Raw genomic sequence first — 12,854 nt, 5'->3', positions numbered from 1 at the left:
TGTATACCACTTGTATGTTCTTCCAGCTCTTCCATACTGTTACGCTAAACCGCCATACCCTTGCCAGTCAAATATCATTTAAGCATTCTATAAAGATTAGAATGGTTTCTCCTAATGAACTTGGTAAAAATCACTCATTAATCCACTTGGATAACTAGTTGCTACAGTTCTCAAAACTGAAATGTACTGTGCAAGATAAAAAAATGGCACTGTGATGATCCCTGGTGCAACAGTTGCTGCAGTAAGAAAAATCTTAAGAAGTAAAAGGAAGTCAAAAAAAAACTTTATTCACACCAGAAATGCAGACTTCAATGGAATTTTTCTTTATCAAAATAACCCCATTATGGTTACTTACATTTTTGCTCTAAGAGAACTGTACAATATATATATAAATATATATATAAAAAAAAATCAACTTTTGTACTTCCTTAGTATTAATCATCGTCATCTTCTTCTTCATCGCTGATCACATATTTCTTATGCTTCTTACTTGCTTTGTCATCATCCTCTGCTTTTCTCTTTCCAGAAGGTTCACCCTCCTTAAAGGCAAAAAAAGGACAAAAATAAACCAACATACTTCAAGGTAAAGTAAAAAACTCAGAAGAACAACAACAAGACCTCCAAGTCTTTCTGGTAAGAAAAGCAAAATTACTAGTTCTACTTGTCCCATTTTGTGCTCCTGTGATGCAGGACTGCTTATGTATCTGCACTTTAAGTTCAGTCAACATTGCCAGCAGTCTCAAACCCCAGCCTGAGAGGGTCTGTAACACAGCTGCAGCTCCACTCACCTCAATGAACGTGCAACCATATCTGCTTCAAACTGAACTAAGGCATGAAAGTAATTTATGTCATAATCTGGATTTATGGCATGTGCAATATCATCCTCAGCAACTCTTATGAGCACACATAATTCCTAGAATTTGCAGAGAAATCTTCACCATGCAGCAGCTTTCCCTTCAGGCAGCCTTGCAGCTCTGCTAAGTCTTCAGACTACTGACACCCTAAACTAGAGCTACTGAAGCAACAAAGAAATTCAGTAAGCGGGTAGGTATTTTGTTTGTTCGTTCATTTAAAAAAACAAACCAAACTAAACCACTCTCCGGCATAAAGGAAAAAGACTGATGAGAAACCACTAGTACTAAGACTTAACACCACAGTTTATTTGTTCAGGAGGTTTCAAAGAGATGGTCAAAGGAACTCAAGCCGCTGAGTTAATTACCTGTTTGCAAGCAACACCATAATGATTTTTATAGGCTGGATGCCCATTTTTTAGCACCTACATATAGAGTCAACACGTGGATGTCTATTCCATGTGCATTTACACCAGTTCGGTTTAAATTATCTTTCCAAACAGCATTTTAAATCAAAACGCTCTGAAAATATTTAATCACACTACAAATCACTAGTTGTTAACGCAAAACTCATCAATTCTGACATGAAGAACAAGCTGTCAATTATTATTTAAAAAGAAGAGTATCTTTAAAAATACCCTCGAGGCCTAAGTAATTTCATCCTTTCTTCCATTTGTTGGATTTGTTTTTGGGGGGGAAGGGTTGTGGGTTCAGATTATTTATTTTTTTTAAAGCAACACATTTGGGTTTTAAGAAGCAGCAAATTTTCAGAGTTTAGTTTCAGGATGTTCACGAATTATTAAGAGTTTCAGAAGTCTAATGAGTAGGTTTTTATTCAAAGCATCGGATTCTACATTGACATATTAGTTAGTACAGCGAGCATCTCAAGTTAGGAAGAAATTCTAAACATGGAAACCAGAAATTAGTAGGGGTGGGAATCTCAATGATAGCTTCTTCCTCAGAACAAGCAATCTCCCGTAATCTAGCAGGGCTATCGTTAAATGATTCATCTTCCTGTTTAGCAGAACATCCCCATTACCTACAGTAACAGTAAAACTATGTGCAATGCGGTGTGCTACAGTGTGCTAATAATAGACTGACGTTTTCAGTAATGGTAACATATTGTTATTGGGACAAAGATTTATGTTGTGTTGTTGACTGATGGCACACAAACGCACGCCTGTGTACAATGAAGTCCGTGTTTCACATATGCAGATCCATATTACAGATGCCATACTTCCTATGGGGGGACTGAAAGTAAGCGGTTAGGCATCACTGGGCTTTTTTGTAATACTGCAGCACCCCTCCGTGGCCCTGATGGCAGTATTACCTTTAAGCCATATAATTTTAAAATGGAGGCTATTGTTCCTCGAGCGGCAGAGAAATGCTGTTGACTAGACCTTTTCTTCTGAGAGACCGGAATTGCAAAATCCTGACACTGCCGTATCACGAACCAGCAACCAGTAGTGTCTTACAAATAAACAAATCTTTACCAACAAACACGAAGAGTTCATAAAACTACAGTTTTGTCTACGTGCCTCACTATGGCTGTCTCCAGGATTACTGTCGTATTTTCTGAAATATTAGACTGTCCTCAACGTATAATAAAAAGCCAGAATCTATGTCTTTAAAAGAAAAACTAATTTTTACTCCTGCCTCATATTACAATGCCTCTTAGTGCAAATACTCAGCTGGCAGTGTCAGAAGAGCAGTGTCAGCAGCAGCAATGTGCATTCAGAATGCAGCAAGCATCCAAAAGGCTGGGAAATTAGCTGTGCCTCCCCAGATGTTTGCAGGAAGCACAATATAGAAACGCAAATGAAAGCAAACTTACTCCTTCAAAAATCAGTATTTCTTACAGTATAGAGGTTATGTGTCATACTGAGAACTAGGTCCTCTATCGGTCATTTAAACACAAGTTTGGAATTTCAGCAGCTCTGCTTATGGAATTCTGACGGGCATTCATTCAATAGAAGGACACATAATGAGCTACGCTGCAAAACTACTCTTTTAAGAAGAAAAGGATGTTTTATCACGGAAGCCTCTAAAATTCAAGAAGATTCCAGGCACTTCACCAGCTATTAGAGTAGCACACTAGATATGACTGCAGGAAATCAACTGAAAGAAATCTTAGGGCAATAGTTGAAATAATTTAAACAGTTAAAATAATCTCTTAAAGGAAATGGTGACATAAAGCTTTAAAAAATATTCCATAAGCTTACACAGAGCTACTCAGACTTGCTTTTCCAAACTTCTGCATGATATTCTACGCATAAACTTTTAAATATAGTTCACAGTGAAACAGGACAGGAAGATTATAATCAAACTAGCATGCCAGTGTAAAAACATCTCTCATAACTTACAAGGTAGTAGTAAGAACATTTATTAAGCTAAGTTAGTTTGTATTTATTATTCTGCTACATAAGTGAAGGTGACTATCAGCAGAGCTCAGGTGTGTCCAAACTACCACTCCCAAGCCATGTTTGGCTTGAGAAAAAACGCAAGCACAGCTGCAGCTCAGGGCTGCGCTCCACTAATCAACAGAAGATGACAGCAATGGAGAAGTGGTGATGTCTGAAAGCAAGCAAACTCGTGGGCTACCAAAACCAAGGAGGCCAAACACATGACCCAACCCAATTCTCTCTTGAACGGGGCAGTGGGAAGCCACAAAGCCCAGTGCCAATTGCCATTTGTCATGAATTCCAAAACTCCCTCTTCTTCCAGCCTCCCAAGGTACACAGTAAACACCCTATGGCTCTCCACCTCAGAAGCGTTTTACAATGAGGAGCAAGAGTCAGGAAAACAGACGACACAGGCAGCTGATACAGGACACAGTCCGTATACTTCCTGTTTCCACTTCCACCGCTGGGTGAAAACAGTTAAGTTTTAATTTCAGAAACGGTATCTGTCAATTTTGAGAAGCATTACACTGCAGTGCTGTATCAGTATTAGAAGTGACATTTCTTGAAACAAACTAAACCTCAAGACATGATATGCACAAAGATTCATTTGCTTATACCCAGCAGTGACAGATTACAAACCAATAAAACACAATTTTAGATGAGGAAACAGCTCTACTGCTGCAGCTAATAGTTAAATTGATCATGGCCTAGATGTTTAGGATGATACTTAGGTGATGGATAATGTCTATTTAGCAACACACTAACTACTTTTAATACTATTTTTTAACTATTCTGTTTAAAAATAGCAGAAATACTACGTGAAAATGCTTTTGCTATTTCCATAATAAGCAAGAAAGGACCACGTAGGGTAGGAGACAACACTGCACTAGGATTCTGGTATCAAGTCTTCTTACTCATTGCATAATTTTGGTAAAATAATTTTACATAACTTTGCATATTTTTTTCCATCTTTAAATCAGCAATAAAAATAGTGACCTCCTTTGGTAATTGCTCTGGTCTATGAACTAATGCAGTGTATAAGAAATTGGTGAATAATTACCATGGAAAGCGCGCCAAATCAAATAATACATTCAACACCGCATAAGTGAAACTGTAAAAGTCTCAGCTTTAAGAACTAGATCTAGTGCAGTAAATGTTCCGGACTGAAAATAAGTAGCTTAAGAACAAAATTCTTTTCTTACCTCATCACTAGTAAGTTTCTTTGCCTTGAGTAGTCTTTGCGTTTTATCTTCATCTGAGCCTTCATCACTGTCAGAAGAGTAGATTCTAGCACGTTCCTCTACAGAGAAAAAAGGAAAGACAAATATTTACCTTTAATCTGAAATTGGTGATGAAGGAGTATTAAAAATAAATCTCTTACATTTAGCCCCACAAAAAGCTGGCAGAATCTAACCCCCAAATGAACAGAATACTTATATGAACTGAATTCATGTCTCCTCAGGTATCAAATAAACTGGCAAAATACAACTTTATCAGGACTCTCCTCTGGAATTAATCCATCTAAATCACACAGGCCCTGCTTACGTGCTCTTAAGGTTTATTATTACCTCTGATGCCACCTTTGTATCTGTTTTTGATAGCTGCTAGACTGATTGCATCATCTCCCTCATCCTCTTCATCATAGCGATCGGGTTCTAAATAATTTGCACTCAGACCACGCTGATGCTGCTTCTCCCGCATTCTTCGCTGTTGAGATTCTCTTCGAATGGAGGCTCTTAATCTCTCCTCTTCTTTCTGTCCAAAGAAAGAATCAATATATAAAGATTGAGGGGAAAAAACCCCAAACCAGCTCAAGAGCACCTTGTATTCTACTGTAACTTTTGAAATAACTTCACAGCAGTGTAAAGACTGCACACATTCTGATTTTTCTGCAGTCTGTAAGGTTAAGCAAACTGCATCATCCATGGCTAACAACTCTTGTCTATAACTCCAAAATACACTCTGTTTTTCATGAAGTCATAAAGTGTTCTGAAATGTTCAGCTAAATGACAGTTGTGATTTTCTAGATCAAATCAGCAGGTAAGGGAGTTCCATACCACAATACCTTAATCATTTCTGTGCGCTGAGACTCTGGATCACGACCTGCCATTGGCAAAATACGAATTTTCTGGGTCTTTGAACATCTGTCTGCCAGAGACAGAGTCATCTTCCTGTGAGTGGCACTGTCCGTAGAGTGTGGCCTGTCAAAAAATTGTTATGGGTTAAATACTTCTACAAGGAACACATCCATTTTTGAAGGACAATGGTAGGGCCAGCACACTTAAAATTTCGAAGATTCATCTGCACCAAAGTAAAAGCGTCATCCTTTTATTTATTTATGTGCATTGTAACAGCTACTGGAGACATCAATTCCTCTCTCAGTAAACCATCTGCAGTCCATTACCAGCCCAAATAATCATCCTCTTATTTTACATCAATAGCCCAAGATGAAGTCATCACCTTGACAGCAACCATGTATCAGAAGAAAGGTTTAATTTCAGGGAATATTAATATTCTTTCTGATTCAGACAAGGACTTGCGCTTAAAAATGCAAATTAAAATAGATATTAAAAAATACACGTAGCCCACATACTGCAGTGAATGGCACGTTAACCTTTCAAACTGGGACACCGAATTTAGGACAAATGTTACCAAAAGACTGACTTTGGAAAACAGTGTATTCTTACTAAACAGTTAAGCATTGAAGGCTTATTTATGAACTGGTATCTCTAGTCTTTATATACTAGTTACAATACTTAATTGCAAAAGTAGTTTCAACATTTGAGACAGAATAGCATGTTTACCTGAAGGTTAACTTCGTCTTGAAAACAGCCTGTCCTTGCAGACCTGTCCCTTGTCTGATAAACAGATGGTTGTGATCTCCCTGTAGTGGCGCCTTGTACACATCAAAGACCTCATTGCCCAAGTGGAGAGACATGCTTAAAAGAGATTCATATATCAGTTATTTGATAAAGCCACTACAGTCTATTTTTTGCCTCATTTCTGAACGCAGAAAGCCTTCATGTTTCCTTTTTATATACAGCCAATAATCATATTTCAATCCAAACTAAGCAGAGCGTAAAATTTTCAAAGCACTGAGGCTAAACTAATTTCTGCTGTGCAGAACTGACATCAAAGTTTGTTGACCTTCCAATTTTGCGCACCACTGCACTTCACTGTAAGAACAACTGTATTCTTTCAACAGCAAAAAGTCCAAACTAACCTTCCGTCTGACCACTTGACTATCCGCGCATTACTTTCTCTGATCTCATTCCCTTCCTCATCTCGTCGCATCCGCCACCGTATTGTGTTTTCTACCTGTGGGGGAAAAAAAAAAATCAGAACACTTAGTTTCTAACTCATAGTAGGGAATACCATGATAAAATATACTCTATATGGGTCAAGAATTACAATTAGAAAGGCTAGATAATTTGCTGCATGATGCAGAGAAATTAAAGTGAAAGGTATTGCTTTTATAGGTGAAATAAAGCTGTCAAGTTTTTTCTAAATTTACTACTAAAATGGATCAACTTTCCTCAGTGCTGAACTGGTCCACACTTTCATAATCTGAACCATAACTTAAAACACCTGAAGCTCACTTTGAAGAAATGTGGCTCGGTGAGTATAAAAGAGAAAAGGGAAATTAACATTATACCTTGAGTTTTAACCTAGTTCTACCCTCTTCATCAAGCATCTCCTCATCTTCAAATTCATCTTCATAATACTGAGGATCGAAAGGTCTGCAATAAATTATATAATACAGTCTTTATTCTTCTAAAAATCAATCCAGACTATTCTAGAGTTGTACAAAGTAACAGGTGCTTGAAAGGTTGAAATTATACGCTGTACACAACAGGCACTGCAGCTGTGAGTGAGACCTCCACTTCTGCAGTCATGCAATTTACTGCATTGATTCCACACCACAGGAGGCCTACGCAAATGTCTTCACTACCATCAATTACAGCCACCACTTCAGACCCTATAAATTACTCTAGCTAAAGCAAGCAAGTTTGCCTCACAAAATACTGTTTCCTTAGTATCAGGATGATGAGGTCAGGGTTAAGTCTGGAACAAAATATATACGATACTATACAGAGAAAATAAAAAGAAAACCCCCATCTTATAGATGTGGTGAATTAGGGATTTTCTAAGAGCACAATCTTTGTAATTTTTTTTATTTGAATCTCAAAACGAACCAAAGGGAAAGGAAGATGACATATTGTCTTCTTTTCCTTCAAAAAAACCTGACAAGTGGGGTGGGAGTGAGTGGGGGAATGCCATACACTAGCTTCCTTCCTAACAGCTTCCAGGCTGCTGCAAGGGGAAGTAGTGATAAACAGCCCCTGCTACTGCAAATTCTATTTTCAGGCCTGTCTGACCCACAGACTTCTCTCACTGATTACAGCCACTAGCCAGATGCTTAACAGTTCTCTCCTGAATCAGTGTCTAGCACGAAAGCCAGGAAGAATGATTTAATCAATGTCTAACAGAATCAATGCTACATTGCCAGCTAACAAGCCACCTATTAAACAATGCAATAAAGTTGCTTAACAAAAAGAGATGGATTTAACTGCAGTTTGCTAGAAGTGCTGAAGGTGGGCATAAGCACCAAACCCAACATCGCAAACAATTCTAATAATTTATTTTGTTTCTCCTTATGAGTTCCTGAAAAATTCTTTAGCTTGGAATAGGTAAACAGCAAAATGAATAATCAGCCCCTTCATAGTTAGTACATTTAGCACAAACAAATAAAAAAGGGCTTATTCTGAAATTCAAAATGATGTTTTTATCACTCAAAAGTGCATAAAGATCTTGTGTATTTGGCTTTCACACCTCTGAGCCTGAGCCTCTATTTAAAATTCAACTGATAGCACATGCTTTCAATTAAACCATATTTTTGTCTGTTTTTTGAAAACAAATAGTTATTCAATCGAGCTGAAACCGAAGCTCACAAGAAAAATTCTCAGCACTTTATAACAACGATAGATATTACTACTGACTGATGATAACTAAAAGTGTGCATCTTAATGTCAGACATTTTAAATATGGCCAATGTATTTGTGTTACTAAAACCAAAGCAATATAGGGGAAACACTAAAAAACCTTATCAATCATGTATTTAATGTGCAATTACCTGGGCTCCACACTAAGGAAGTTCGGCAGCTTCACAAAATACAAATCATTACCCAAGTCTGTGTTTACTTTTGGTATTTCTACCTCAATTCTAGTCTCTGGAATAGGCTCTTCTTCCTGCTGTTCTTGACTCAGTCCATTCTCATCCTAATGAAAAAAAGGAGAGTATGAGTATAAGTGAAAAAAGTCTGTCTAGCTAATGTTGCTCTAACAAGCAGTTAAATTTTTCTCGTGGTTTAACCCCAGCTGGCAAGCAACTAAGTACCACACAGCAGCTTGTTGACTCCCCCTGGCCCCCAGCAGGACTGGGAAAAGAATCAGGATAAAAGTAAAATCCATGGGTTGAGTGAAGAACAATTTAAAAATTGAAATAAAATAAAATAATAACAATTGTAATGAAAAGGAGAGAGGGGAATAAAACCCAAGTTATGCGCAATACATATGCTCACCACTCATTGACTGATGCCCAGTCAGCCCCCGAGCAGTGATCAGCAGCCCCAGCCAACAGCCCCGCCCCAGTTTATATACCGAGCGTGATGTTCTATGGTATGTAATATCCCTCCGGCTAGTTTGGGTCAGATGGCCTGGCTGTGTCCCCTCCCAGTTTCCCAGGCCCCCCTCACTGGCAGGGCCTAAGAAACTGAAAAGCCCTTGACTTAGCATAAACATTACCCAGCAAAAACTGACAACATCAGTGTGTTAGCAATATTATTCTCTTACTAAATCCAAAACACAGCATTGTACCAGCCACTGAAAAGAAAATTAATTCTATCTCAGATGAAACAAGGACAATTTTGCCTAAAGAAATGTCACCCATATGCACAGAGACAGATCAGGAAGCTCTGGGTAGAGGAACTTGCACATTTTCAGTGAAAGCAACTCAATTCAGCATTTCCATATGCCATTTAAGGTTATTTCAAATACCTGTGCAAACTCAAGAGACCAAACACAGTAAGGAAACAGCAGAGGAGCTGAGATACAGTTTTCAGGTAAGCACTGCAGAGTAAATGGGAGACAACTTTTCCCAGATTAAAACATAATAATTTATATATTATCATCAAGACTCAAAATGAAAAGATTTGTCAAAGAGCTGTAATAAGGTACCAAAGACAGCTATGAACTAGTATTTTAATTAACTGCAATCAAGGTTACTCATTGTATTTCTTTCAAGTACAAGAAGCGGAGCAGGGATGTGGGAAGGCAGATAAATGAATCCACCTGATATTGCTATGTATAAAACTTTAATAATTCTTTTAGCTACGGCAAAATTATCTGTAATGTTTACTTAATGCCCTTACTTTTTTTTTTTAATTAAAATATTATCAAACTCAATCAGCGTTCTACATTTCAGAGTGGAACGGCATGTTAATTATTCCAAAAGACAAGTCTACTCACAATGGGCTGTCCTGGAGTTGGTGGCTTGTCTTCTCCATCACTCCCTGAGGAAATGTCATCTGCACCTCCAAACAGATCCATGACATCTGCGTGCTCTTGAGCAGAAAAATTACTATTTTAAAACACAGGTATACATGCATGCACACACCCCTACATGCAAGCACATTCATAGAAAAAAAAAAAAAAGGTCAAGACATTCTTCACTTCTATTACCACTAAAAATCACCTACAAAGGTTAAAAAATGCTAATGTTTATGAAGCACACATTATTTTCTTATCCTTATTCTATATCCTTATTTTTAAGCTTTGTTTTCTTGGAAAGGGTCTATCAAATACCAGAATCTAGTTGAAAAATGGCAAGAGAAGAATTAAGAGTATAAGATCATCCTTTACTTCAAGTAAACAACTTAAATATCTGTAAACAGGAACTTCATTACACATTTTGGAGGGTTTGCTTCTCAGATGAAAACACCTCTTCCTCAGCCAGCGAAACATCACAAAACCCAGTACAGGTTCTCTGGGCTGCTCTGACTGGAGCCACCATTTCTTAACATCTTTCAGTAAAAACATGAGAGGAACAGGCAAGTGCTGTTTCACATGAAGGAGACTTGCTGTGCTGTTTTGTTATCTCCATAGCACTACAGACTTCCATGCACTGTACAGCAAGCACTATCAATTTTACCGAGTTCTGTAGCAGATGAACGGTGCGCTTAAGGTGAGGATTAAATGAACGAAAACCCCACCATTTACCTTTCTGTGCTTCTGTATCACTGTCCACTTCCGAATCTGATGCAATCGGTTTCTTTCGTTTCATTCGCAGAACTTCATCTTCACTATCGCTGCCCCTTGCAGACTCTAGTAAGGAGCATAATTATACTCAGTAAGTTAAAAATTTTGTTCCACCTATTTTAAAATTCCTTTTTATTAGTAAGTTGATTCAGATGAAAAGGAATTTTAAAAGTGCTGCATGAAAAAAATTACCGAGATGACTACTGCTGAAAACTATGTGATTAATGCCTTCACACTGAAGTTTGAATCTTTCCAGGCCAATATAAATAAAAGAGTTAAGAGAAATCAAACCAGACGCAAATCATTACTACCATACTCAGTCCTACCAGATTTATGCTCTTGGTCCTCCTCATCAGAGTGCTGGGCCCTCTCCTCATCATCCGAGTTCTGCATCTTCTCCTCGTCAGAATGCTGGGCCCTTTCATCATCATCCGAGTTCTGCATCTTCTCCTCATCCGACACCTGCGGCCTCTCCTCATCATCGGAGTTCTGCATTTTCTCCTCGTCTGAGTTCTGGAGTCTTTCCTCATCGTCAGATACCTGTGGCCTTTCATCTTCATCAGAATTCTGCACTTTCTCCTCATCATCAGAGTTCTGCTGTCTCTCCTCATCATCAGAGTTCTGCTGTCTCTCCTCATCGTCTGACTGATCACTTTTGTCCTCCTTGCCCCACTTCTCATCCTCTGAATGCGCTTTCTCAGAACCATCTCCCTCTGAATGATGACTACCTTCATCTGACCCATGCCCACGATCATCCTCCTCATCATCATGAGCAGCTTCTGAAACACTGTGCTGGTCCACATCTGACTGGTCATTATCTTCATGCTCCGAATGTCCCGAAGCTTCAGAGTGATTGTAGGATCTTTCAGAGTGGTTGTCACTCCCAGTGTGATGGGATGCCCCTTCATCCTCACTATCATCTCCAAATAACTCCTTATTACTAGGTTTTATTGCCTCTCTGTCATCATCCTGGTCACTGTCGCTTCCAGAAGCGTTACTACCAGAGCCAGCATTCTCCTGATCAGAATCAGATTCAGATCCAGAATCGGAATCTGCAAAACAAACACCACCCTTCCAAGAGTTAAGATGTCCCTACAAAGATGCACGTAATGTGATGATCATTGCTTAAAAAAAAAAAATCCAAAAAAATCAAAGCAACCCCAAAACCCAGAAAGAGAGCCTACAGAGAACTGTAAACCTACAGAAGTTACCTAGAACAATAAAATAAAATGTCTACTCATAAAGGCACAGCCAGTGAAAGACACAATGAAAATTGATGGACGCCACGAAGTTTCAAACACAACCTGTTATGTAAGATTCTGAAGTTGTACAAAAAAACCCAAACAACAACACAAAGGTAAATACAATTTGAACTAGCAAGGGCTTAAAATACGTAAATACATACGTATGGCTTGTGAGACCCTACAGTCTAGAGCCTCTAACCCAGGCCAGCTATCTGGTGTGCCCTCGAACTGAGGCTGGGGAGTGCCGTTCCCAGCAGGAATAATAAAAAAAAAAAAGGCACATCTGCCTTGGAAAATAATTTACAGAAATTTGGCGAGCGTTTGAAGAGCATATAAACGACTCCAGTCAGGAGGCATTCGCTTATTTTCCTTTAGATGCCGACAACGACTGAAACTTTTCCAGGCAGCGGGAGGCAAAGAGGCAACACGCCTTGCGTTACCGTCCCGGCTGCAACCGGCTCCGAGCCGGCCCACGGTTAAACGTGCCGCGCTCAGCCGGGGGCTGCGGGCAGCGCTCACCCGCCCCCCCCTCCCGCACCGCCGGGCCCCGACCCCCCCCCGGCCCCAGACGCCCCGTATGGGGGCGCACAGAGCCCCAGCCGTGGCGCAGCGGGGCGCTCCCGAGGGAGGGCGCCCACAGCCGCCGGGTTCCCTCGCGTCGGCCCGGGCAGGGCGCGGGGGGCCGAGCGCTGACCCCGCCCGCCGCGGCTGAGAGGAGCGGAGCGGGCCGCGCCGGGCGCCACCGAGCTGGGGGGGAAAGGGAGCGCGGCGCCCGCACCTTTCTGCTCGGCCCCCGACTCGGCGTCGCTGCCGAAGAGGTCCTCCATGTCGGCCATGGCGAGCGGACACAGCGGCCCCGCCACCGCCGCACAAGGGCCCCGCGCCCGCCGCCGCGCAGTGACGCCACTACAGGGCGCCGCGGGGCCCCGCCCCTTAAAGGGGCTACGCCTCACCGCCGTCACGGGCGGCTGCGCGCGCCCTGAGGAGGCGGGAACCGGTTGCTGAGGCGGCCGGCGGCGCTGAGGGGAACGGCGGGGGCG

The 12,854-nt window shown here is 40.6% G+C and overlaps 1 protein-coding gene across 2 annotated transcripts; it reads right to left on the bottom strand.

Annotated features, from left to right (window-relative positions):
* Positions 1-261: 261 nt before the first annotated feature.
* On the bottom strand, positions 262-12,727 carry LEO1 (LEO1 homolog, Paf1/RNA polymerase II complex component). 2 transcript variants are annotated; one of them, XM_055717254.1, is made up of 12 exons: positions 12,593-12,727; positions 10,897-11,622; positions 10,532-10,636; positions 9,782-9,876; positions 8,388-8,533; positions 6,909-6,993; positions 6,477-6,571; positions 6,058-6,192; positions 5,319-5,454; positions 4,822-5,008; positions 4,456-4,553; positions 262-539 (listed from the first exon to the last, which is right to left on the bottom strand). In XM_055717254.1, exons 1-12 carry the CDS (start codon positions 12,648-12,650, stop codon positions 435-437), a joined length of 1,971 nt encoding a protein of 656 aa, XP_055573229.1. In that variant the 5' UTR covers positions 12,651-12,727; the 3' UTR covers positions 262-434. The 2 variants fall into 2 exon arrangements, with proteins under 2 accessions (XP_055573229.1, XP_055573230.1); XM_055717255.1 differs by having other exon boundaries at positions 467-536; positions 4,457-4,553; positions 12,593-12,712.
* Positions 12,728-12,854: the final 127 nt, after the last annotated feature.

This window comes from Falco cherrug, chromosome 7 (genome assembly GCF_023634085.1).
Source record: "Falco cherrug isolate bFalChe1 chromosome 7, bFalChe1.pri, whole genome shotgun sequence".
Classification (NCBI taxonomy): Eukaryota; Metazoa; Chordata; class Aves; order Falconiformes; family Falconidae; genus Falco; species Falco cherrug.
Note: the sequence above shows the minus strand (reverse complement) of the source record. Positions and strands in the feature narration are given on the sequence as shown.

Coding starts and splice junctions, on each gene's coding strand:
- LEO1 (XM_055717254.1), bottom strand. CDS start 12,650: ATGGCCGACATGGAGGACCTCTTCGGCAGCGACGCCGAGTCGGGGGCC. Junction 10,637..10,896: donor GGACCAAGAGCATAAATCTG/GTAGGACTGAGT, acceptor GCTCCTTACTAG/AGTCTGCAAGGGGCAGCGAT. Junction 4,554..4,821: donor ATACAAAGGTGGCATCAGAG/GTAATAATAAAC, acceptor TTTTCTCTGTAG/AGGAACGTGCTAGAATCTAC.